This window comes from Aedes albopictus, chromosome 2 (genome assembly GCF_035046485.1).
Source record: "Aedes albopictus strain Foshan chromosome 2, AalbF5, whole genome shotgun sequence".
Lineage (NCBI taxonomy): Eukaryota > Metazoa > Arthropoda > Insecta > Diptera > Culicidae > Aedes > Aedes albopictus.
Window position 1 is genome coordinate 10,069,476 of NC_085137.1, and position 27,402 is coordinate 10,096,877.

Here is a 27,402-nt window from a genome sequence, read left to right on the forward strand (position 1 = left end):
CAATTAGTTGAAAAGTGTTACGAATAAATTTCATTGGCTCAGGGAATATCAAGAAACTTGATAGATACCCACAAAATTGTTATTTCGATTCCCAAAACCTTATTTTAGGTCACCTGTTTCTTATACAGTAGACGTTCGATAAGTGCAACATGTTTACGTTTCAGTTACCGAATGAAATTCGCTAACTGCAACGACTGACAGCCGTCAAACAGTTGTCAATTGCTGTTGGACGCAGCCAGAATGCACTCAAAAACATCGCAATGCAGCTGTAGTGCATCCGAAAAACATCGCAGCTCTGTTGACGTTTTGTTTTTGACAGATAGCGGTGCGATAACTGCAAAATTGTTGCACTTAGCGGACTTGCAGTTAAAAAGCATTGCAGTTAAACCGTTTGCACCGAGCGAACGTCTACTGTAATATTTTCCCGGTACATGACCACTTTACGCATTTTGAATAATTTTTCAAGGTAAACTGCTTTTTTTGACTAATGTTTCGTCATCAGTTCATTGGATTTTAGATAATTAAGCTACAATTAAGCAATTTGTTTTGTAAATTTGAACTTCAAAATTCTTCCAAATATTTTTTTCCAAAAAACAGCATTGGTTCAGAGCACTAATTTTATGTTTTGACTATCACCTGGGCTTCTTTTGGTTTATTCATTCACGCTTATTTAAATCGACTCATCATTACTTTTACGCAATTGTTTCTAAACGCTTTCTGAACTGTTTGCTTTGGCAGTATGTTTAATATATAGTAAAATTTGCTTATCCTTATAAAACTTGGAAAAATTCGGAAGATTCGTGCATTTTTTCGTGCAAGTAACTGAGATTACCAATTGGAATTTATTAGTGTGCATTTTAGCTTTCTCACTCTCATTGATTTACACACGCTTACTTCTTTTCACATAAACCTTGCATTTTTATGAGTTATTTTTAATGTCTTTCGAATTTCGTACATTTCAACTTGAAATTCAAGGAATGGGGGGGGGGAGTGATTGATGGGGTTCTGATGGTGTTCTAAGATTTCAGCAGAGTGTGATGACCCGTAGACATATATTTCAAAGCTTATTCGTCAGAGGAGTGGCGAGGGTTTACTATGTATTAATAATTTTGCGTGGCGTAATATTTGGACATTCCCTCGCGTCGGAATAATGATACGCTTAGTAATAACTTCATTGGCACATCACATGCCGCCGTCGTCTCATAGTCACACTTTTCGTATAGATCGGCCTTGATTAAAATGACCACCAACTTACCTGAATCGCCCTTCATGAACCGTTGCGTAATTTTTGAACGCTACACAATTATTAAATTTACATATGCTATTGATGCTCCTTTCAATTGGGTCAGGAGAAATATACAAAAAAATTGAATGAGTCCATAATTGGTCCATAATGATGTGTACTCAAATCTAAGCGTGCTTAGTTTTTGATTTCTCTCTAAAGATCCTCCTCTCCGTACCGGTGGCGTTCGTACTCAAGTTTTGTACTCGTGTTGCAACAGAAGTACTCGGGTACACAGTTTACTGCGGTACACGAGTATTCAGGCACAGTGTGTTTACTGTTCAACACAAGTTGCGAAAAAGATACACAAGTTGAACTTCAGTCATGTTCATGGGAAGACTGATTTGAAGATTTACAGTCAAAATACAAGGTGCTCATTATGTCCCCCTGCTCATTATGCCCCGCCTACCCCTAAGTTTAAAAAAGTTCGATTGAATTTGCATCTTGTCACTTTAAAGACTGCCCCAGAAAGTATGGACGCACTTAGTCTTCAGATGTCTGGGCCTGATCCATGGTTCTTATTTCGGGGTTCTTTTTCGCTGTTTCTGCTTACTATAGGATCAAAAATTCAAACGTTCATTGCCACAATGAACATTGGAATTCGAAATGGTAACCTTTTTGGTCATATTCCACTATGTGTAACTTAGATGGATTTTTCTTGTGCTCAAATGCCTTCATTATACTTCTACCCAAACGAGGATTTGTATGACCTTATTTTGATCCATTTTTTCCCTTATGCTCAAACGTATTCTTTTCACCGTGCTTCTTGATTGTTGTTTAAACGATTTTCTCACTTACTCCCTCTATAGTTTGCTCATTTTCTTAGTGAAAATTTAAGCTCTGTACATCATTTGTGCACAATTTTTCGACGATGTTCAACTGAAAGTTTATGTATTTTGAAACAAATTGTTGGAATCGAATAAACCGCTACACAAATGCTGAGAGAATAGGTTGATCAACAAGATGCAGCCTTTAAAGGGGACAAGTCATCAATAATTTTTAAATGCCACTATTTTCTTTCTGCGTCCATACTTTCTGGACCGGTCTTTAATTTGCAGAAGAGAGAGTCGATGAAGAGAACTCTCTCATGTTACTTTCGCCCTTATTTAAACTCAATCTAGAGTTCCATACTCTGCGAAGGGTCCGCAAATCCTCCTCCACTTGATCGACCCACCTAGGGGGCTGTCCATTTATTACGTAAGGCATTTTTTACGATTTTTCGACACCCCCACCCCCCTTGTAAGATTTTTTGTATGAAAGTCCAAATATTTTTGTATGGCGCGTAAGATTTCTCAAACCCCCCCTCCCCCCCTCGCTCCATAAACCCTTACGTAATTAATGGACGGTCCCTAGCTCGCTGCACACCACGTCTTCTTGTACCGGTCAGATGACTTTCGAGAACCCTTTTAATCGGGTTACTATCCGACATCCTGATGACATGACTCGACCACCGTAGCCTCTCGATTTTCGTGATGTTCTCTCAGTTTCTCTCAGTAGCTGATGCAATTCGTGGTTCATTCGCCTTCTCCAAGTTTCGTCTACCATTTGCACTCCGCCGTAGATGATACGCAACACATTCCGTTCGAAAATTCCGAGGGCGCGTTGGTCCTCTACACGTAGAGTCCATGCTTCGTGTCCATAGAGGACCACCGGTCTAATCAACGTTTTGTAGAACTTCGTGTAATGGCAAACTTTGTTCGATCGTAGAGTTCTGCGGAATCCAAAGTAAGCTCGATGCGTCTCTGAGTATCTCTGCTGGTGTCGTTGTCGGCGATCACCAGTGAGCCCAAGTATTTATGCACACGAATTCTTCAACCGCCTCAATTTCATCACCGTCGATAGAAATTAGGGGTGGTGGACGCGTTCAATCCTCCCTAGAGCCCTTTGCCATCATGTACTTTGTCTTCGACACATTGATGACTAATCCGATTCGCCTGGCTTCATTCTTAAGTCAGATGTACGTTTTCGCGATCGTCTAAAATTGGCGATCTATAAATATCAATATCATCAGCGAAACCCAGCAGCTGAACGAACTTCGTGAAAATCGTTTCACTCGTGTTTATTCCAAGGAATTGGCATCCCTATCCCACCAATGCAATGTTTTCGTAGCCAGCATAACAGCGGCTCAAGCGTAGGGCTCAAGCTGACAACCTATCTTTCAACACAGCAGCATAATTTTAATGCAGGGTAAGAAAACAAGAAGACCATAACAGTCCACTGGTTTATTCCTGCTCTCCTTATTACACCCCTTAAAGCATTAGGCTAGGCTAGAGGAACCGGTTCAAATTTAGCATTTTTTTATATGACGATTGTAGTATACCTACTGATTTACGAACCCCGAAATAACACTTTGGATCACAACACGCGTCCGTTTACAAATTTTGAAAGAAAACCTTGAAAAACAACACGCGTCCGTTCGCCAGGAAAATCGCCAACAGAATGAATCAGAAATCTCACACCCGTTCCCAAATCTGTCTCCGCTTTTCTCTCACACACAAAGCCAACCAACCTCTTTATGCTGTTCATCGTTTTTCATACTCTGTCTCTCTTCATTCCAAACATGCATACACACTCCCAGCCTCAGCTTCCCAACAGTTAACCATCGCCTTTTCTTTTCTGGCCTCTATCGTTTATTCCTCTTTCATTCATCTTCCTCATGATGAATCACGCGGCCATCAATAACAAAGCAAGCGCACGCATACAGCCTAATCATCATAATCATCAATGCTTGTCACAGTCATTCTAGTACTGCCATAAACACGCTCAACATGTTCCAATCAATAATATTCTTTTCTGCCGGGCACATAAATATACAAATACTTTACACTGAAAGCAGTCGATTTACTTTTCTATCTTGCTGTACACCGAATATTTACCATTTTCCAATGCAGCATATTATTCAATTTATTATTATCGCCATATTCACTACATTCGCCCCCTTCTCTACACTTTTTGATATATTTATGACATGCTCTAGTGTTATTTGATTTCTATATAATTATTTTCCAATTTCATTTAGCTTATTTTTCAGCAGAATTGTAAAACAAAAAAAATCCTATTATTTGTTAAAAAAAATTCAAATAACTTAATTTCAATAATCCAATAATATTGAAACAACTCGTGAAACAGAATCCAAACAAATCGAAACTTGATGAAATATCGAATAAGAAATCACTTTAATTCAGGCGCAACCCAATTCCAACATCAAACCGAGGCCAATTCAAACTCTATCAAGATCTAATCATTTTTTTTTTCCATGCAAATGCACTCTCCCGGAAGAATAACATCAGAATACTTTCTTTATTCCATTAATCCTAGTTTGAAATTAAAAAATACAGCCAGATATAATTTATTCATTATCTCAATTCAATCTTAATCCAAATCGAACAAAATTCAAGCGGAATCCAAAATCCAAACCAAATCCAAAAACAATCCAGGTCCAAATCTATTCCAAATCCAAATCTTATACTACTTTTACTCAAATCAATTCCACATTAATTCTGAAACCCCCGAAAACTCATCCATCAATGTCAATGCCAATCCAAATAAAATCTTTACCCAATCTCATAAAACCAAACACAATTTTGTGCAAATCCAATCTCGCAAGCAATATAACATAAAATTTAATCCCAATCTAAATTCAATCCATATCAAAGCTCAATCCAATCTTAATTCAATCCAAGTCTAATCTATTTATTTATTTATTTATTTTTTTTAACTAAAAATTTGGAAGAGGGAAAAACCCCTTTGAGCGATTAATCCAAGTCTAATCTAAATCCAGTCCAAATCAAGAATCCAATCAAAAATCAATCCAAATCCAATCCAAATACAATTAAAATTCATGGGCTTCGTGGCATCAGTCGTTTAGGTGTCTCGTAAGCCTCGGAGTGTGGGTTCGATTTCCGCTCTAGTCGGGGAAAGCTTTTCTTCAATTTCTGTAGAGGCCGCTAGGTCGAAGACGGTGTAATTTTATTTTTTTTAATCCATTTTTAATTTAAATCGAGTCCGAATATACTTCGAAACCAATCAAAATTTAATCAAAACTATTCTAAATTCAATTCAAATACAATGAATCCATATCCAATAAAAACCTAATTTGATTCCATTTCAAACCCCATCAAAATCCATTCCAAATCCAATCTAATTCAATCCAATTTCAATCCAAATCATGCAAATTTAATCCATTTCAATCCAAATCCAATCCAATTCCAATCCAATCCAAATTCCAATTCCAGTTCCAATCCAAATCAAGATCCAAATGCAATCTCAATCCAATCCGAATCAAATCCAAATCTAATCCAAATCCAATAAAAATTCAATCCAAATCGAATCCAAATCCAATCCATATACAATCCAAATTCAATTGATTGATTGATTTGTCTTTATTAGAGAGACTTTCAGCCCATCCAAATTCAATCCAAATGTAATCAAAATTTTAATGCAATCTAAATTCAATCCAAAATAAAATCTTAATCCAAACCCAGAATCAATTCATTTGAAATCCAAATCCATTCTAATCTTATTCCAATCTAATCAATCCCATTCCAATCCAAAACCAAATCAACTCAAATCCAATCCAATCTTTAATCTAATTCAAATTCAATTCAAACCCAATCAAAATCAACCCAAAATCCAATCCAAATAAAATCCAATTCTTGCAAATTCAATCAAAATCCAATCCAAATCAAGATCCAAATGTAATCCAAATACAATCCGAATTCAATCCAAATCTAATCCAAATCCACTCCAAATCCAATAAGATTTCAATTCAAGTCCAATCCAAATCTCAATCCAAATCCCATTCCAAATCCAATCCAAATCCAATCCAAATCCAATCCAAATCCAATCCAAATCCAATCGAAATCCAATCGAAATCCAATCCAAATCCAATCCAAATCCAATCCAAATCCAATCCAAATTCAATCCAAATCCAATCCAAATCCAATCCAAATCCAATCCAAATCCAATCCAAATCCAATCCAAATCCAATCCAAATCCAATCCAAATCCAATCCAAATCCAAATCCAAATCCAATCCAAATCCAATCCAAATCCAATCCAAATCCAATCCAAATCCAATCCAAATCCAATCCAAATCCAATCCAAATCCAATCCAAATCCAATCCAAATCCAATCCAAATCCAATCCAAATCCAATCCAAATCCAATCCAAATCCAAATCCAATCCAAATCCAATCCAAATCCAATCCAAATCCAATCCAAATCCAAATCTAATCCAAATCAATCCAAATCCAATCCAAATCCAATCCAAATCCAATCCAAATCCAATCCAAATCCAATCCAAATCCAATCCAAATCCAATCCAAATCCAATCCAAATCCAATCCAAATCCAATCCAAATCCAATCCAAATCCAATCCAATTCCAATCCAAATCCAATCCAAATCCAATCCAAATTCAATCCAAATCCAATCCAAATCCAATCCAAAATAAATCTTTATCCAAACCCAACTTCAATTTAATTGAAATCCAATCCAGATTCAATCTAAAACCAAATGTAATCTAATTCTAATCTAATCCAAATCCAATCCCAATTCAATCCAATCCAGTCCAAATCCAATCCAATCTCAAATCCAATTACCTCCAGTCCAAATGCAATCATAATTTAAATCTGAATCCAAACCTAAATCCAATCCAAATCCAACTCAATTGAAATCCTATACAATTCAATCCAAATCCAATCCAAATCCAATTCAATTCCAATCCAGATCCAATGCAATCCAAATCCAATTCAATCGAAAACCCAAATTCATCCAAATTCAATCCAAATACAATTCAATCCAATTAAAACCCAATCCAAATCCAATGCAAATTCAATCAAAATTCAATCCAAATCCAAACCAAATCAAATCCAGATCCAAATCTTGTATATATCCAATCCAAATCCAGTACAAATGTAATTCCAGTATAATCAAAATCCAATTCAATTCATCCAAATACAATCCAGTCCAAATCCAATCCGAATGCAATTCAAAACCAATCCAAATCAAATTCAGATCCAAATCTAATCTATATCCAATCCAAATTCAATCTAAATTCAGAACAAATTCAATCCAAATCCAATCCGAACCAAATTTAGATCCAAATCTAATCTATATCCAAAACAAATCCAAATCCAGTACAAATTCAATCCAAATTCAATTCAAATCAAATCCAAATTCATTTCAAATTCAATCCAAATCCAATACAATTCATCCAAATTCAATCCGATTCAAACCCAATCCAAATCCAATCAAAAATCAATCCAAATCAAATCCAAATTAAATCCAGATCCAAATCTAAACTATATCCAATTCAAATCCGTTCTAAATCCAGTATAAATTCAATCCAAATCCAATTCAAATCAAATCCAAATTCAATTCAAATTGAACTCAAATTCAATCCAAATCTAATCCAAATCCAAATCTTTATCCAAACCCAACTTCAATTTAATTGAAATCCAATCCCAATCCAAATGTTATCAAATTCTAATCTAATCCCAATCCAATCCAAATCCAATCCCAATTCAATCCAGTCCAAATCCAATCCAATCTCAAATCCAATTCACCTCCAATCCCAATGCAATCATAATTCAAATCTGAATCCAAACCTAAATCCAATCCAAATCCAACTCAATTGAAATCCTATACAATTCATCCAAATCCAATCCAAATTCAATCCAAATCCAATCCATTCCAACACCAATCCAAATATATTCCAAAATCAATCCAAATTCAATCCAAATCCAATCTAAATCAAGTACAAATTCAATCCAAATGCAATCAAAATCCTATCCAAATTCCAAACTTCAATTCAAAATCCAATTCTTATCCAATCCAAATGCAATCCAAGCCAAATATATATCCAATCTTAATATTGATCCACATTCAGTGCAAGTTCAATCCATAAGCAAATCCAGTCCAGTGAAATTCAATTTTATATTTTGTACTATTTGTTTCATAAGTATCATTGCTGTCTTTTAAATCTTTTATTCTATGATTTTTTTACACACAATAATGGATGTGATCAGCGTCCAATTATCTGTGTGTTTACAGTTTACAGCGTTTACAGCTAAATTACTAAACCCATTTTCCAACTAGTTCACCATTTTTTTTTCCATGCATTGTATTATAGTTGCAGATAGCCACTCGTTCTGCACGTGTTATGGCTAGGTATCCACGCGTCCTGTCTTGTTTTGTTTTCTTTTCATATAGAATTTAGCGACAGATACCCACTCGTTCTGCGCTTTAAGGCGAGGTACCCACTCGTCCTGCCTTTCTTTTTTTTTTAATGTTTTCTTACAGCTGCAGATACCCACTCGTTCTGCATGTTTTTTTGGCTAGGTACCCACACGTCCTGCCTTATTTTTTTTATATTTATTTTTAGCGGCAGATACCCACTCGTTCTGCGCTTTTAGGCGAGGTACCCACTCGTCCTGCCTTTAACTCAATTTTCATTATTAATTTTAATCTTTTGCAGCAGATACCCACACGTTCTGCCAGCCATATTTGCTTCTTCAAAATTGATCGTTCCTATTCTCATTTCAATGTCGCTATCACCTATTGATAGTATGGAACTTGTACCATTGCTATCGAGAAAACACTTTTCTGAAACTTCCCGCGATAATCCAATGTTCAAATGATTCACTACCGAGCCGCGCCATGTAGTATACCTACTGATTTACGAACCCCGAAATAACACTTTGGATCACAACACGCGTCCGTTTACAAATTTTGAAAGAAAACCTTGAAAAACAACACGCGTCCGTTCGCCAGGAAAATCGCCAACAGAATGAATCAGAAATCTCACACCCGTTCCCAAATCTGTCTCCGCTTTTCTCTCACACACAAAGCCAACCAACCTCTTTATGCTGTTCATCGTTTTTCATACTCTGTCTCTCTTCATTCCAAACATGCATACACACTCCCAGCCTCAGCTTCCCAACAGTTAACCATCGCCTTTTCTTTTCTGGCCTCTATCGTTTATTCCTCTTTCATTCATCTTCCTCATGATGAATCACGCGGCCATCAATAACAAAGCAAGCGCACGCATACAGCCTAATCATCATAATCATCAATGCTTGTCACAGTCATTCTAGTACTGCCATAAACACGCTCAACATGTTCCAATCAATAATATTCTTTTCTGCCGGGCACATAAATATACAAATACTTTACACTGAAAGCAGTCGATTTACTTTTCTATCTTGCTGTACACCGAATATTTACCATTTTCCAATGCAGCATATTATTCAATTTATTATTATCGCCATATTCACTACAACGATCTACTTTTTTCTTTGGTTTAATTCATCTACAGTAGACGTTCGATAAGTGCAACATGTTTACGTTTCAGTTATCGAATGAAATTCGCTAACTGCAACGACTGACAGCCGTCAAACAGTTGTCAATTGCTGTTGGACGCAGCCAGAACGCACTCGAAAACATCGCAATGCAGCTGTAGTGCATCTGAAAAACATCGCAACTCTGTTGACGTTTCGTTTTTGACAGATAGCGGTGCGATAACTGCAAAATTGTTGCACTTAGCGGACTTGCAGTTAAAAAGCATTGCAGTTAAACCGTTTGCACCGAGCGAACGTCTACTGTATATTCATCCAGTTCCTCTACATACATTTATTTGTTCAACATCACATTTAAGACAAGACATAATCAACAATAGTGCGCCACAATACTCGGTTTGTGGCTGCCGCTCTCCATCCTCGGTCGCGTCCAATGCTCGCCAGGTCACGCTCCACCTGGTCCATCCATCGTGCTCTCTGCGCTCCACGCCTTCTTGTGCCAACCGGATCAGTTGCAAACACCAGCTTTGCAGGGTTGTTGTCCGGCATTCTTGCAACATGCCCTGCCCACCTTCTGGATGCTGGGTTCGCCGTAAAGTGCAGCGAGCTCGTGGTTCATCCTTCTTCGCCACACACCGTTCTCCTGCACACCGCCGAAGATCGTCATTAGCACGCGTCGCTCGGAAACTCCGAGTGCTTGCAGGTCCTCCTCGAGCATAGTCCAAGTCTCGTGCCCGTAGAGGAGCACCGGTCTTATTAGCGTTTTGTACATGGTGCATTTGGTGCGTGGGTGAATCATTTTTCGACCGCAGTTTCTTCTGGAGCCCGTAGTAGGCCCGACTTCCGCTGATGATGCGCCTCCGGATTTCACGGCTCACGTTGTTGTCAGCCGTTAGTAAGGATCCGAGGTAGATGAATTCCTCCACCACCTCGAAAGTATCCCCGTCTATCGTAACATTACTACCCAGACGGATCCGGTCGTGTTCGGTTCCGCCTACCAGCATGTACTTTGTTTTTGAGGCATTCACCACCGCGTTTCGAGTTTCAGGCGGGTGTACAGCTCTGCCACCGTTCCAAATGTTTTGGCAATAATGTCCATGTCGTCCGCAAAGCACACAAATTGACCGGATTTTGTAAAAATCGTTCCCCGGCTGTTGAGCCCGGCTCGTCGCATCACACCTTCCAGAGCGATGTTGAAGAGTAGGCATGAGAGTCCGTTACTTTGTCTCAGCCCCCGGCGAGATTCGAATGAACTGGATAGTTCTACAGGTGGCCAACTTTTCTGGGCCCATCTTGATGAATTCAGCTGCGATACCATCCTTACCAGCTGCTTTATTGGTTTTCCCGAATAAAAAATACAGTAGAAAAACCGAACGTTATATTGTAACAGTACTATTTAGAACCATATTTTTACAATAGACACCACTGTAAAAATAAAAATACAAAAACAATAAGATGTAATGTTGGATACCATACCGTGAATTGTAAATAAGATTTTTACAATATATTATACAGGTTGTTAAGTATCGTAACAATATAAAAAAATATTTTTCTCCATATATATTTTTTTGCAAAACCATACATTTTATTGTTAATGAATTGTTCAAAATACTGATACGTGGGTTTAAATATACCGTACACTGTATGGTACATGAATGGTTTCAAACAATAAAATGTACCGTAAATAAATTGTTTTTAATTGTAATTTCACTACTGGTTATACATTTAATCAAATGGTTTTGGAATGGTTCTCTTTTGTTATGTTGAATTGTTTTACATTACATAAACCATATATTGTTATATTATCTTGCCATTTTCCTCCTGTTAATGGCATCTTAGGCTTATTAGATTTATTAGAATGCGCTTTGGGAATTCCCAGAGCGTTTTGGATAATCCTTCATATATAGGATCGCCCACGTCTAAGTCTGAGTAGTCTCTGATTGCATTAACAGTTGAAGCTTAGGCTCCCATTTCCCACCAGCCAGATAACCGGGTTTCGCAAACTGAGCATTATTTGTGGCAACACTTTGAGCGGCATGATGGAACTATGCCGAGCGCGCTAAGTGTTATTAGACCACTAATGTAGTTGCATGAAGTGGGTGACGAGGTACATAAGTATCATTACAGCGTGCTTAACCGTTATTGCAATATTGAGGCACCAGTTTGACTAAAGTTTGAAATACATAACAACTCATGAGATAACTGTCAAGTTCGATTCAAATATAAGTTAGGTTAAAAAGCGAACCCGCAGATGAACCTATATTAAAAGTCATTTCATTGTTCAGTCCAGTCCATATGTTAAAGATGGCTCTACGTCAAAGATAAAGTTTGTCAACCGCATTTGATTCGATTGTGGTCGAAGGCAAGTTCACATGAGAGAAGAGGAGAAAACTCCCCTAAATGCAAATACAGAAAGAATAGTGTTGAAGTGTTGAACTCATCTACTGACTTACGGTAATCTGACCTGCATCTTTCCGGGTTGGCCTACATTGCATTCGTATTTCTCTCATCGCACTCTACACACCAAGCCCGCCCTCGAGCCCGCCATATCTCTTGGACCCCTGATTGGACCTGCAGTTCTTAGGACATCTGGTTTACCACTGATTTAAACATGTTATTGACATTAACCCTTTGGAGCCGGAGGGGTCATATATGACCCCGGCGATGAAACCGAGCATAACAAACGCGTTCGACACCAGCGAGGTTGCGTCAACAGCGGCGAAAAAAATCGATTCCGAAAGGTTAAATTGATGTTTCAACTTATTCACTTTTTTTTTCTTTCCTTTGCATCAATAAAGTCACAAACATCAACAAAACAAAGCACGGAAAAAATCTTAAACTGAATAAATCTGGTGTTCGATTTGAATAGGTCGAATCTGCATAGGAATCCAGCAAACATACGATCTATTCAAATCGAACACCAGAAATAATTAAAAATTCACGGAAAAATAATGTTTCGGAAAAGTGAATGGTTCAAACGTAAGAAAAACAGTATAATATATTGTTACATAAAAATCCAATGTAAATGTATAGTATAGCGAACCATTTCATTACAATACACTTTATTGTAGCTGGTACACTGTATGGTGCAGGAATGGTTTTCACCATACACCCTATGGTTAATTTTTATCCGGGTTGAGCTGATGAATGGCATCCTTAACTTCCCTCAGCGTGGGAGTTGGTTCATTTCGGTCCTCCGCTGCATTGGCGTCGTCGTTTCCTCCGTTGCCGTGGGCTCCCGTGTCCACGTTCTCCACGCCGTTCAGGTGCTGATCGAATTGCTGCTTCCACCTTTCGATCACCTCACGTCCGTCCGTCAAGAGGCCTCCGTCTTTATCCCTGCATATTTCGGCTCGCGGCACGAGGCCGTTGCGGGATGCGTTGAGCTTCTGATAGAACTTCCGTGCTTCTTGGGAACGGCACAGCAGTTCCGTTTCTTCATCCTCCGCTTCTTCCAGGCGGCGCTTTTTCTCCCGAAAGAGGTGAGTCTGCTGTTTCCGCTTCTGTTTATAACGTTCCACGTTCTGTCGAGTCCCTTGCTGCAGCATTACCACCCTCGCTGCGTTCTTCTCCTCCAAAACCGTTCTGCACTCTTCGTCGAACCATTCGTTCCGTCGATTACGTTCCACGTACCCGATGGTGCTCTCGGCTGCGTCGTTGATGGCTGCTTTCACTGTACTCCAGCAGTCCTCTAGAGGGGCCTCATCGAGCTCGCCCTCGTCTGGCAACGCGGCCTCGAGATTCTGCGCGTATGCTGAGGCGACATCCGGTTGTTTCAGTCGCTCTAGATTGTACCGTGGCGGTCGCCGGTACCGTACATTGTTGATGACGGAGAGTTTTGGGCGCAGTTTGACCATCACCAGATAGTGGTCGGAGTCGATGTTGGCGCCAAGATGGCCACGATAGGTCCTGACGTCGATAATGTCGGAGAAGTGTCGTCCGTCAATCAGAACGTGGTCAATTTGAAATTCTGTCTGCTGTAGTGATCTCCAGGTGTAACGATAAGGCTGTGTTGGAAAAAGGTGCTACGTATGGCCATATTTTTGGAGGCGGCGAAATCAATGAGTCGTAGGCCGTTTTCGTTCGTCTGCTGGTGGGCGCTGAACTTACCAATCGTCGGTCTGAATTCCTCCTCCTGGCCCACCTGAGCGTTTAAATCTCCTATGATGATCTTCACGTCGTGGCTTAAGCAGCGATCGTACTCACGTTCGAGCTGCGCGTAAAATGCGTCCTTGTCATCATCAGTGGTTCCGGAGTGTGGGCTGTGCACGTTTATTATGCTGAAGTTGAAGAATCGACCTTTGATCCTCAACCTGCACTTTCTTCCGTCGATCGGCCACCAACAGTGGGGTGACACCATAGACTAATTTCAAGACCTCGATGTACCAAAGAAAACGATCAAATTTTCGGTGACCAGTCCGGTACCCAATAAATATTCATAACCGTGTATTTTTTTCCGTGTAAATTGCCTTTTGGGTAAATTTTATTTAGCGTGTTACACTGATCTGACAGCTCTGACAGTAAGGGACTAAACATAAATTACGTAAAGTGAGTACCGAGGATTGTTCACAATCTGCGAACTTGACTGCGGAAAAAATCGTGACCATGACGCCGCTGGTGACACGGCTGTCAAACTCGGTACATCGCCGCTCCACCCAACATCATTTTTGGTACGGCGCGTTTTGGTACCCACTTTCTGGTCGGTTTACCCTAACTTGCTCCTGATTTTCGGGTGTGTGGCTCGTGTGTTGCTAGTGCTTATTTCAGAAATTACACATTTCAAACGAAATTGTTGTTTTTGATGATTGTTTCTCTTTCCTTATCACTTTGCACGATATTATATGTAGCAGCGAAGCAGTGTCGATGTTTCCAGCGCATGTTTTCCATGAATTAAGCAATCAAAACAAAAACATTGGACGCCATGTTGAATTGAATGCTGGGTAGATGATTCGGGCCCTTCGTCATCCCCCTGGCCACCAACCGATCACGCGCCTCTGCATATCACCCATCACGATGAAAGCTGTTCCCTGCTCGCGTGTGTTGTCGCAGCTCTGATAGATGGTATGATAACCGCTAAACGTTCGCACCATGGATCCTGTCCAACACACCTCCTGCAGCGCTACGATGCCGAACCCGCGGTCCTTCAGTAGATGGGCGAGTATGCGGGTGCTCCCAATGAAGTTGAGAGATCGGCAGTTCCACGTACCGAGTTTCCAATCGCAAGTCCTTTTTGTTCGCTGGGGTCGTTGCCGTTGGTCTCGGTTCGTATTATTCTGTTGCTGATTTTCCGTTACAATAGTTTTTTTACTGCTGGCTCGTAGGGCCTGACACCAACCCCCTTCCGAAGGACCATAGTGCACAGTTGAGCTTAGAGTCCTTCTCTGGCACTCGGACGTAGATCAGCCGCCCCTAACATGAGGATCAGACGCTGTTGTGAGCCGCTCCTCCTGGAGAACAGTCGCTCAGGTTTGCCGAAGCAAACCCCCCCCCCTACCCTGTCAGCTTATGACCAAAGTTCCCACCGGGGTTGGTTACCCGATCTTCCCTAAGGTTGCTCATAGTTTCCGGCCGGTACCGCGAGGAGGTAGGGATAGGAGTTGCTGGGCAGAGGCTAGTGGATTATAATGGGATCTGAATTGCGCAGCATACCCAGCCTTTACCGTGCCAAACAGTTCCTCTAGTCTATGTTAAACAGCAAGCACGAAAGACCATCATCTTGCCGTAACCCTCTGTGAGATTCGAAAGAACTCGATTACTAAATATAACTACCGTATTACCCCGCTAATACGACACCGACTGTTGTCGAATAAACGGGGTAAACTTTTAATTCGACAAACTGGTCACCCTACACGACCATGCTCATTGAAATTCGGCAACTCTATTTTTGTTTTTGTTTTGATTTCCGGATTTGTTATGGAACATAATTTCAACAGATATCGTGGTGGTGCGAATGAAAAGCTCGTTCTTTCTACGATTGTTACCATCCTCAGTTCATTCCGGTTGGTCTACAGGCGGTTTGGGTGTCGAATTGCAACAACTCAGAACTTCCGGAATTAACTTCTGCAAGAGGAGCTGATGCGGGTGCGAGTATAAGCGCAATATCGAATTGTTTTGCATTTACAGTGTACATCGCTGTGACATTTGAACATCTTTTAATTCGACATGTGTCGAATAAGCGGGGTACGAATTAAAAACTGTCGTATTAAAACGTGTCGAACGAGCGGGGTAAGACGGTACACAGCAAAAAATAAATGCAACCCGCCCGATGTATGTAATTCATTCCGATGTACCTACTAAATAATGTAATCACGATTCCTGTGTACGATTACATCGTTTTGATATAAAATATTTTTTTATTATGTGTACATCGTCCGACGTATTGATCGGGTTGCAGCCGAGGTTGCAGCAGTTCAGATGTAATCGCACATTCGCACATCACTCGACCCATCGACTCACCGTTTATGTGGAGGGATTACTGTATTTGGCTGCATTCTGATATGTTGTTTAGCGCTTGTCTGTCAAGAGGACTGGAGAAGCGTGGGTGGAGTGGGCGGAGCTTAGCTAGCTGCCAGAAACAGAATCAAAACAAAAGCGGAAAAAATTGCATCGCAAAATAATAAACACAACGCGTGCTAAAGACGCGACGTGCATGGTGAAATCGCACAGTGAAAACGTGAATATTCAGGATGCCGAAAATTTTCACTCCCACAAACCAAATCCGGCTCACAAATGTGGCCGTGGTCCGGATCAAGAAGGGTGGCAAGCGGTTCGAAATCGCCTGCTACAAGAACAAGGTGGTTTCGTGGCGAACCGGAGCGGAGAAGGACCTGGACGAAGTGCTGCAAACCGGATCGGTGTTCACGAACGTCTCAAAGGGTGAGGTGGCCAAGAAGGAAGATCTGATGAAGGCATTTGGCAAGGACGACGTCACCGAGATATGCAAAGAGATTCTGGCCAAAGGTGAGCTGCAGATTTCCGAGAAGGAACGACACGACCAGCTGGAATCGATGTTCAAGGAAATCGCCACGAACGTGGCCGATCGGTGCGTCAATCCGGAGACGAAGCGACCCTATCCGGTGTCGATTATCGAAAAATCAATGAAGGACATCCACTACTCGATCAAACCGAATCGCAACGCCAAGCAGCAAGCGCTGGAAGTGATCAAACTGCTGCAGGAGACAATCCCGTTGGAGAGGGCCAAGATGCGGCTGAAGGTGACCCTGCCGGGGAAGGATGCGAAGCGTTTGAAGGAAAAGGTCACCAAGTTGTGTTCGCCGGTGGAAGGCGAGGACTGGGAAGGGGACAAGCTGGTGTTGACGTGCTTGATCAATCCGGGACACTTCCGGGAGATGGACGAGATTGTCAGGACGGATACTAAGGGAGCCGGGGTGTTGGAAGTGCTGAACTTGAAGGAGATCAAAGAAGGAGAAGAGGTTTTGGAGTAGATGTTTTAACTTATGTTTGTACTGATTTAAGGAATTGATGTTGAATTAAACATATTTAATAATTAGAGGAAAAATCATAATTTGTTTTTTTTTCTTAGACATTGTATGGTATACTGATAAGAAAATTTTAATCGACACTGAGGTGGCCTATACGAAATCGATTAAGACTAAGAGGGCGATCAATGAGCTTGAAGTGCATATGGGGCAACTTGCCAAATGTGTGCAGATTTCTGAAGTTAATCGACATCGATCACTGCACCGTTGTGTAGCTGTTAATGGTCATACCTAATACAAAACATAACGGTATGGATCAAAATTTCATTAGTAGTCACTTCAGAAAGAAATCCTCAGTATTAACCTTCCGTCTATGTTCACACTGCGCTCTATATCAAGTAATATAGAGCGATTCTTGATATAGAGGCTATATCAAGTTCTATATTACTTGATATACCATACAAATCAGTTGTCATCCTATATTAAGATCGGAACGTGATATAGCGTATATCAAGTTCGTTTCGTAATATAAACCCGAAAAGTTGTGGTTGGCAACCCGGCCAACATAGCGCTGGGCGATATTTTATGTTGTGAAACGTCAAGTCGCACGCAACCAAAACAAAATCTTTAGAAAAAAAGCAAAAAAAAAAACTCGGACTCGGTGGATTCCACCGGTAGTGAAAACCGTGAAAACAAAAATGTTTCTTGTGGAGTTCCTTCCGCAGTTTCCTTTGAGAAACTTCATTAATTACAGCGAGAATTCCAGGGTGGCAACGCACTGGAGGCATCGAAAAAAACCAGGGATAACTTTGAAGCTGGAAACAACCGCTGCAGCAGATCTGCTGGAGTTCTTTGAAGATTTCCCCGAGAATCCATCCATCAATCAGAAACTCCTCTAGCAGCTCCACGGGATCCACAGGCGTTTTTCCGGATGCGTGATATTAACGATCGCAGCAGTTTCTTTGCATATAGTGCAGTTTCGCTGAGAAGTTCCAGCACCGAACCGGGTTGGATTGGAAGGATTGGAAACAATCGCATCAGCTGGATTTTCCCGGGAATCATTCCAGCAGTTATCCACATGATTCCCTCCAGGAGCTACGGGAATTCCTCCGGCATGTATATGAGAGAATCTCCAGGATATTTTAGGGAATTTCTCCGACAATTCTCTACAAGATCAACAAGGATTTTATTTCAGGATTTCCTCGACAATCCCTACAGGATTTTTAAACATCGGCACAACATTAGCAGGCTGCATTAAGTTCATAAGCACTTTTATGTGAAATCTTTCAGGATTTAACTGGAAATTTAATATTTCCCATGAAATTTTTGCAAGTGTTCCCTGGGGATCTTTCGGGAGTTCCCCGGGAAAATTTCCTTATAGTTGCCCGGAAGTTCATCTAAGAGTTCCCCGGGAATTCTTCCAGTTCTTCAGAGACCGCTCCTGCTATTCCACGAGAATTCTTTCAGACTTTCCTCGCAAATTTTCCGGAGAAGTTCCTCGGGAAACCCTCCAGGGATAGTCCAGAAATATTACGGGAATCTCTCCACGAGTTCCACAAGAATCACTCCAGCATTGTGAGACTCCCTCCAGGATTTTGATTTGAATTTATCGAAAATTTCTCCATAATTTCACCGGAAATTCTCACCAGCAGTTTACTGGAAATTCCCCCAGGAATTCCTCTGAAATTCAAGCCGCATTTTCATGGATTTTCCTCCGGGATTTCGCTTCGAATTCTCCGAGGAGTTCCACAGAAATTCTTCAAATATTTACCTGGAAATTCTTCCAGGAATACACACAAGATTAGCTCGACCATTCCTTTAGAAATCCCCTCCGTGAGGTCGCCGCAAATTAACTTTGAGCATTCTCCGGAAAACCCACCTGAGGTTCCTCAGGAATACTTCCAGGACTTACCGGGGCATTCCTCCACCAGTTCTTCAGGAACACCTCCAGCAGTGCCAACAAAATACTTCCAGGAGTGACATGAGAATTCCTTTAGAAGATCACCAAGAATTCCTTCAGATTTTGTGGTAGAATCCATTCAGGATTTTCCTTTTAAATTATCTGTGATTTCTCTGAAAGTTATTCCATCATTAATCCGAAGATTGCCTTCTGGATTTTTTGGGAGTTCCTCAGGAATTTCTCAGGTAGTTCTTCGTGAGTTCCTCCAGAAGTTCTTTGGGACTTCCTTCAGCAGTACATCGGAAATTTATCCAGCAATACCTCGAGAATTCCTCCTGCAGTTCTTCGAGATATCGTCCAGAAGTTCTTCGGAAATCTCTTCAGCAGTTCCTCGGAAATGTCTCCACCTCAACCACGAGAATCCCTCCAGAAGTTCCTCGGGAATTCTTCCAGCAATTCTTCCAGGCGTTCCAGCCCCCCAGAAGATCCCCGCAAATTCCTGCAAGAGTTCCTCCAAGATATCCCCGGGAATCCCTTCAGGACCTCCTTCAGGAATTATCGTGAATTCCTCGAGGAGTTGTTCAAGAATTCCCCCATGTGTTGCCCGGAAATTCCACCAAGAGTTTCTCGGGGATTCCGTCAAGAGTTCCTCGGGAGTTTCTGCGGAAGTTGGTCAGGAGTTCTTTAAAAGTTCCTCCAGGAATTCCTTGACCATTTTTTCAGGATTTCCCATCCAAGAGTTCCCCTTAAATTCGTCCAGAAATTTTTGGAAAATCCTCCAGGAGTTCCTCAAGAAATCTTCTAGAAGTTTCACAGAAACTCCGCCAAGGGCCCCTCGAGAGTTCCTCGGGAATTCCGCCGAGAGTTCCTCGGGAATCCCTCCGGGAGTTTCTCAGGAATGCTTCGTGGAGTTCCTCGGGAATTCTTCCGGGAATTCCTCAACAAACATTTTTGCTGTACAAGAGTGGAACTAACCATTTTTAAGCACACTTTAGCTTAAGAAACTGTGATTAAGCTAGTTTTGTTTCTTGGGTCCTACGAGAGTTTCTTCCAGATGTTCCTCCAGAGTTCTTTCGAGAGTTTCTTGAGAATTCTTCCAGATGTTCCTCGGGATTTTTTTTTGCGATTTTCTTTATGAATCCATCTAGGATGTCCTCGGGAATTTCTACAAGAGTTTTTAGGAAATACCTCTAGAACTTTGTCTGGAATTTCTCCAGAAGTTCACTGGAAATTCTACCAAAAGTTCCTCAGGAATTCCACCGTGATTTCCTCCGGGATACAGCAGTTGTTCCTCGGCAATTCCTGCAGGAGTTCCTCAAGAATTGCTCCAGCAGTTCCTCGGGAATTTCTCCAGATATTACCGAAGAACCCGGTAATATCTCCAGATGTTCCTTCTCTAGAAGTTCCCCGTAAGTTCCTCCAAGAATTCGTCGGGAACTCCTTCGGGAGTTCTTCGGAAGTTCCTCCAGGAAATCCTCGGGAATTCCTCCAGAAGTTCTTCGAAAATTCCTCTAGGAATTCCTAGGGAATACCTCAATGACTTCCTCGGGAGTTCTCAAGAATTCCTCTAGCAGTTCCTCGGGAATTTCTCTACGAGTTCTTTGAGGCTTCCTTTTTCGGAAATTTATTCAGAAATTCTTCAGGAAATTCTCCAGAAGTTTCCCAGAAATTCCTCCGAAACTTTATCGGGAATGCTAGAGGAACTCCCGGGGAACTCGTTCAGGAATTACCGAGAAACTTCTGGCAAGATTCCGACAAACTCCTGGACAAATTCTTGAGGACGTCCAGGAGGGATCATTGAGGAATTCCCTTGGAACTCCAAAAGGGGTTTCCGAAAGGAATTCCTGGAGAACTTCTGGAAGTATTCCCGATGAACTTCTAGTGGAAATCCGGGGAGGAATTTCCAGGGAGCATCGGTAGAAATTCCAGGTGAACTTCTTGAGGAATTCCCGAAGAACTTTTGGATGTACTCCTGAGGAATGCCTGGACAAATTCCCAAGGACTCTCTGGAGGAATTCCCAAGAAAATGCTGGAGGAACTCCCAAGAATCACTTGAAGGAATTCCAGAAGTACTGCTGGAGGAACTCCTGGAGGAATTCTCGAGGAACTCCTTGATGGATTCCTGATGAACTGCTGGAGGAATCCCCCGAAGGAACTCCTGGAGTAAGTCCCCATGGAATTCCTGGAGAAATTCTCGAGGAACTTCTGGATGAAATTTCTGAGGAACACCCAGGGCAACTCCTGGAGGATTTCCTCGGGAAATCCTACAAGAGTTGCCCTGAAAATGCTCCAGGAGTTCCCCGGGAAATGCTCCAGGAGTTGCTCTGGGAGTTCCTCAGGAATTTCATCCAGAAGTACCTCAGGAATTTCATCCAGAAGTTCCTCGGGAATTCTTCCAGAAGTTCCTCGGGAATTCTTCCAGAAGTTCCTCGGGAATTCTTGCAGAAGTTCCTCGGGAATTCTTGCAGAAGTTCCTCGGGAATTCTTGCAGAAGTTCCTCGGGAATTCTTGCAGAAGTTCCTCGGGAATTCTTGCAGAAGTTCCTCGGGAATTCTTGCAGAAGTTCCTCGGGAATTCTTCCAGAAGTTCCTCGGGAATTCTTCCAGAAGTTCCTCGGGAATTCTTCCAGAAGTTCCTCGGGAATTCTTCCAGAAGTTCCTCGGGAATTCTTCCAGAAGTTCCTCGGGAATTCTTCCAGAAGTTCCTCGGGAATTCTTCCAGAAGTTCCTCGGGAATTCTTCCAGAAGTTCCTCGGGAATTCTTCCAGAAGTTCCTCGGGAATTCTTCCAGAAGTTCCTCGGGAATTCTTCCAGAAGTTCCTCGGGAATTCTTCCAGAAGTTCCTCGGGAATTCTTCCAGAAGTTCCTCGGGAATTCTTCCAGAAGTTCCTCGGGAATTCTTCCAGAAGTTCCTCGGGAATTCTTCCAGAAGTTCCTCGGGAATTCTTCCAGAAGTTCCTCGGGAATTCTTCCAGAAGTTCCTCGGGAATTCTTCCAGAAGTTCCTCGGGAATTCTTCCAGAAGTTCCTCGGGAATTCTTCCAGAAGTTCCTCGGGAATTCTTCCAGAAGTTCCTCGGGAATTCTTCCAGAAGTTCCTCGGGAATTCTTCCAGAAGTTCCTCGGGAATTCTACCAGAAGTTCCTCGGGAATTCTTCCAGAAGTTCCTCGGGAATTCTTCCAGAAGTTCCTCGGGAATTCTTCCAGAAGTTCCTCGGGAATTCTTCCAGAAGTTCCTCGGGAATTCTTCCAGAAGTTCCTCGGGAATTCTTCCAGAAGTTCCTCGGGAATTCTTCCAGAAGTTCCTCGGGAATTCTTGCAGAAGTTCCTCGGGAATTCTTGCAGAAGTTCCTCGGGAATTCTTCCAGAAGTTCCTCGGGAATTCTTCCAGAAGTTCCTCGGGAATTCTTCCAGAAGTTCCTCGGGAATTCTTCCAGAAGTTCCTCGGGAATTCTTCCAGAAGTTCCTCGGGAATTCTTCCAGAAGTTCCTCGGGAATTCTTCCAGAAGTTCCTCGGGAATTCTTCCAGAAGTTCCTCGGGAATTCTTCCAGAAGTTCCTCGGGAATTCTTCCAGAAGTTCCTCGGGAATTCTTCCAGAAGTTCCTCGGGAATTCTTCCAGAAGTTCCTCGGAAATTCTTCCAGAAGTTCTTCGGAAATTCTTCCAGAAGTTCCTCGGAAATTCTTCCAGAAGTTCCTCGGAAATTCTTCCAGAAGTTCCTCGGAAATTCTTCCAGAAGTTCCTCGGAAATTCTTCCAGAAGTTCCTCGGGAATTCTTCCAGAAGTTCCTCGGAAATTCTTCCAGAAGTTCCTCGGGAATTCTTCCTGTAGTTCCTCGGGAATTCTTCCAGAAGTTCCTCGGCAATTCGGCCAGGAGTTCCTCGGAAATTCTTCCACAAGTTCTTCGGGAATTCTTCCAGAAGTTCCTTCTGGATGAACTTCTGGAAGAATTCCAGATAAACTTCTGGAAGAATTCCTGAGGAACTTCTAGAATAATTCCCGAGGAACTTCTGGAAAAATGCCCGAGGAACTCCTGGAGGATTTCCCGAGGAACTCCTGGAGGATTTCCCAAGGAACTCCTGGAGGATTTCCCGAGGAACCTCTGTAGGATTTTCTAAGGAACTTCCGAGAAAATCCTTCCAGGAGTTCCCCGGAAATTCTTCCAGGAGTTCCCCGGAAATCCTTCCAGGAGTTCCCCGGAAATCATTCCAGGAGTTCCCCGGAAATCCTTCCAGGAGTTCCCCGGAAATCCTTCCAGGAGTTCCCCGAAAATCCTTCCAGGAGTTCCCCGAAAATCCTTCCAGGAGTTCCCCGAAAATCCTTCCAGGAGTTCCCCGGAAATCCTTCCAGGAGTTCCCCGGAAATCCTTCCAGGAGTTCCCCGGAAATCCTTCCAGGAGTTCCCCGGAAATCCTTCCAGGAGTTCCCCGGAAATCCTTCCAGGAGTTCCCCGGAAATCCTTCCAGGAGTTCCCCGGAAATCCTTCCAGGAGATCTTCGGGAAATCCTCCAGGAGTTCATCGGGAAATCCTCCAGGAGTTCATCGGGAAATCCTTCAGGAGTTCCTCGGGAAATCCTCCACGAGTTCCTCGGGAAATTCTCCACGAGTTCCCCGGGAAATCCTCCAGGAGTTCCTCGGGAAATCCTCCAACAGTTCCTCGGGAAATCCTCCAGGAGTTCCTCGGGAAATCCTCCAGGAGTTCCTCGGGAAATCCTCCAGTAGTTCCTCGGGAAATCCTCCAGGAGTTCCTCGAGAAATCCTCCAGGAGTTCCTCGGGAAATCCTCCAGGAGTTCCTCGGGAAATCCTCCAGGAGTTCCTCAGGAAATCCTCCAGGAGTTCCTCGGGAAATCCTCCAGGAGTTCCTCGAGAAATCCTCCAGGAGTTCCTCGGGAAATCCTCCAGGAGTTCCTCGGGAAATCCTCCAGGAGTTCCTCGGGAAATCCTCCAGGAGTTCCTCGGGAAATCCTCCAGGAGTTCTTCGGGAAATCCTCCAGGAGTTCCTCGGGAAATCCTCCAGGAGTTCCTCGGGAAATCCTCCAGGAGTTCCTCGGGAAATCCTCCAGGAGTTCCTCGGGAAATCCTCCAGGAGTTCCTCGGAAAATCCTCCAGGAGTTCCTCGGGAAATCCTCCAGGAGTTCCTCGGGAAATCCTCCAGGAGTTCCTCGGGAAATCCTCCAGGAGTTCCTCGGGAAATCCTCCAGGAGTTCCTCGGGAAATCCTCCAGGAGTTCCTAGGGAAATCCTCCAGGAGTTCCTCGGGAAATCCTCCAGGAGTTCCTCGGGAAATCCTCCAGGAGCTCCTCGGGAAATCCTCCAGGAGTTCCTCGGGAAATCCTCCAGGAGTTCCTCGGGAAATCCTCCAGGAGTTCCTCGGGAAATCCTCCAGGAGTTCCTCGGGAAATCCTCCAGGAGTTCCTCGGGAAATCCTCCAGGAGTTCCTCGGGAAATCCTCCAGGAGTTCCTCGGGAAATCCTCCAGGAGTTCCTCGGGAAATCCTCCAGGAGTTCCTCGGGAAATCCTCCAGGAGTTCCTCGGGAAATCCTCCAGGAGTTCCTCGGGAAATCCTCCAGGAGTTCCTCGGGAAATCCTCCAGGAGTTCCTCGGGAAATCCTCCAGGAGTTCCTCGGGAAATCCTCCAGGAGTTCCTCGGGAAATCCTCCAGGAGTTCCTCGGGAAATCCTCCAGGAGTTCCTCGGGAAATCCTCCAGGAGTTCCTCGGGAAATCCTCCAGGAGTTCCTCGGGAAATCCTCCAGGAGTTCCTCGGGAAATCCTCCAGGAGTTCCTCGGGAAATCCTCCAGGAGTTCCTCGGGAAATCCTCCAGGAGTTCCTCGGGAAATCCTCCAGGAGTTCCTCGGGAAATCCTCCAGGAGTTCCTCGGGAAATCCTCCAGGAGTTCCTCGGGAAATCCTCCAGGAGTTTCTCGGGAAATCCTCCAGGAGTTCCTCGGGAAATCCTCCAGGAGTTCCTCGGGAAATCCTCCAGGAGTTCCTCGGGAAATCCTCCAGGAGTTCCTCGGGAAATCCTCCAGGAGTTCCTCGGGAAATCCTCCAGGAGTTCCTCGGGAAATCCTCCAGGAGTTCCTCGGGAAATCCTCCAGGAGTTCCTCGGGAAATCCTCCAGGAGTTCCTCGGAAAATCCTCCAGGAGTTCCTCGGGAAATCCTCCAGGAGTTCCTCGGGAAATCCTCCAGGAGTTCCTCGGGAAATCCTCCAGGAGTTCCTCGGGAAATCCTCCAGGAGTTCCTCGGGAAATCCTCCAGGAGTTCCTCGGGAAATCCTCCAGGAGTTCCTCGGGAAATCCTCCAGGAGTTCCTCGGGAAATCCTCCAGGAGTTCCTAGGGAAATCCTCCAGGAGTTCCTCGGGAAATCCTCCAGGAGTTCCTCGGGAAATCCTCCAGGAGCTCCTCGGGAAATCCTCCAGGAGTTCCTCGGGAAATCCTCCAGGAGTTCCTCGGGAAATCCTCCAGGAGTTCCTCGGGAAATCCTCCAGGAGTTCCTCGGGAAATCCTCCAGGAGTTCCTCGGGAAATCCTCCAGGAGTTCCTCGGGAAATCCTCCAGGAGTTCCTCGGGAAATCCTCCAGGAGTTCCTCGGGAAATCCTCCAGGAGTTCCTCGGGAAATCCTCCAGGAGTTCCTCGGGAAATCCTCCAGGAGTTCCTCGGGAAATCCTCCAGGAGTTCCTCGGGAAATCCTCCAGGAGTTCCTCGGGAAATCCTCCAGGAGTTCCTCGGGAAATCCTCCAGGAGTTCCTCGGGAAATCCTCCAGGAGTTCCTCGGGAAATCCTCCAGGAGTTCCTCGGGAAATCCTCCAGGAGTTTCTCGGGAAATCCTCCAGGAGTTCCTCGGGAAATCCTCCAGGAGTTCCTCGGGAAATCCTCCAGGAGTTCCTCGGGAAATCCTCCAGGAGTTCATCGGGAAATCCTTCAGGAGTTCCTCGGGAAATCCTCCACGAGTTCCTCGGGAAATTCTCCACGAGTTCCCCGGGAAATCCTCCAGGAGTTCCTCGGGAAATCCTCCAGGAGTTCCTCGGGAAATCCTCCAACAGTTCCTCGGGAAATCCTCCAGGAGTTCCTCGGGAAATCCTCCAGGAGTTCCTCGGGAAATCCTCCAGGAGTTCCTCGGGAAATCCTCCAGGAGTTCCTCGGGAAATCCTCCAGTAGTTCCTCGGGAAATCCTCCAGGAGTTCCTCGAGAAATCCTCCAGGAGTTCCTCGGGAAATCCTCCAGGAGTTCCTCAGGAAATCCTCCAGGAGTTCCTCGGGAAATCCTCCAGGAGTTCCTCGGGAAATCCTCCAGGAGTTCCTCGGGAAATCCTCCAGGAGTTCCTCGGGAAATCCTCCAGGAGTTCTTCGGGAAATCCTCCAGGAGTTCCTCGGGAAATCCTCCAGGAGTTCCCCGGGAAATCCTCCAGGAGTTCCCCGGGAAATCCTCCAGGAGTTCCTCGGGAAATCCTCCAGGAGTTCCTCGGGAAATCCTCCAGGAGTTCCTCGGGAAATCCTCCAGGAGTTCCTCGGGAAATCCTCCAGGAGTTCCTCGGGAAATCCTCCAGGAGTTCCTCGGGAAATCCTCCAGGAGTTCCTCGGGAAATCCTCCAGGAGTTCCTCGGGAAATCCTCCAGGAGTTCCTCGGGAAATCCTCCAGGAGTTCCTCGGGAAATCCTCCAGGAGTTCCTCGGGAAATCCTCCAGGAGTTCCTCGGGAAATCCTCCAGGAGTTCCTCGGGAAATCCTCCAGGAGTTCCTCGGGAAATCCTCCAGGAGTTTCTCGGGAAATCCTCCAGGAGTTCCTCGGGAAATCCTCCAGGAGTTCCTCGGGAAATCCTCCAGGAGTTCCTCGGGAAATCCTCCAGGAGTTCCTCGGGAAATCCTCCAGGAGTATTTTTCTTCAAGAATTCTTCGGGAATTTCTCTAAGAGTTCCTTGGGAATTCCTCCAGGACATCTTATGGAGGAATTTTCGAGGAACTATTGATAGAATTCTCGAGGAACACGTGAAAGAATTCTCAAGTTACTCCTGAAGTAACTCCCGAGGAACCCTTGAATGAATCCATGAAGAATTCCTGGAGGATTTCAAGAGGAACTACTAAAGCCATTCACGGAAAACTCCGAAATGGATTCCCGAGGAACTCCTAGAGGGATTCCCAGAAGAACTCCTGGAGGGATTCCTAGGAAAGTCCTGGAAGGATCGGAAAATCCTCCAGGCGTTCCCTTCAGGAGTTCCCCGGAAATTTTCCAGGACTTCCCCAGGAATCGTTCCAGGAATTGCTCTAGGAGTTCCTCGGGAATCCGTTCTGGAGTTCTCCTTGAATCCTTTCAGGAGTTCCTCGAGAAATCCTCCAGAAGTTCCCCGGGAATTTCTCCAGGAGTTCTCTGGGATTTTTTCCTGTAGTTCACCGGGTATTCCTCCAGGAGATACTCGGGAATTTTTCCGGGAATTGGAGAGAAATTCCCAAGGAATGCTTAGAGAAATTCCTGAGAAAATCCTGGAGAAATT

The 27,402-nt window shown here is 43.7% G+C and overlaps 2 protein-coding genes across 2 annotated transcripts in view; one reads left to right on the forward strand and one right to left on the reverse strand.

The window, feature by feature from the left end:
- LOC109398266 (zinc finger protein 236-like) overlaps window positions 1-27,402 on the reverse strand; it is a 49,379-nt gene that overhangs the window by 7,439 nt on the left and 14,538 nt on the right. Inside the window, exon 5 of the mRNA XM_062847530.1 lies at window positions 16,704-16,983. Within this exon, the coding sequence (XP_062703514.1) occupies window positions 16,704-16,983 (280 nt within the window). The remainder of the gene's footprint in view (window positions 1-16,703; window positions 16,984-27,402) is intronic.
- LOC109429814 (ribosome maturation protein SBDS) lies at window positions 16,171-17,062 on the forward strand. Its single transcript, XM_019705798.3, has one exon. The coding sequence runs from the start codon at window positions 16,265-16,267 to the stop codon at window positions 17,021-17,023; it is 759 nt and encodes a 252-aa protein (XP_019561343.1). The 5' UTR covers window positions 16,171-16,264; the 3' UTR covers window positions 17,024-17,062.

Coding starts and splice junctions, on each gene's coding strand:
- LOC109429814 (XM_019705798.3), top strand. CDS start 16,265: ATGCCGAAAATTTTCACTCCCACAAACCAAATCCGGCTCACAAATGTG.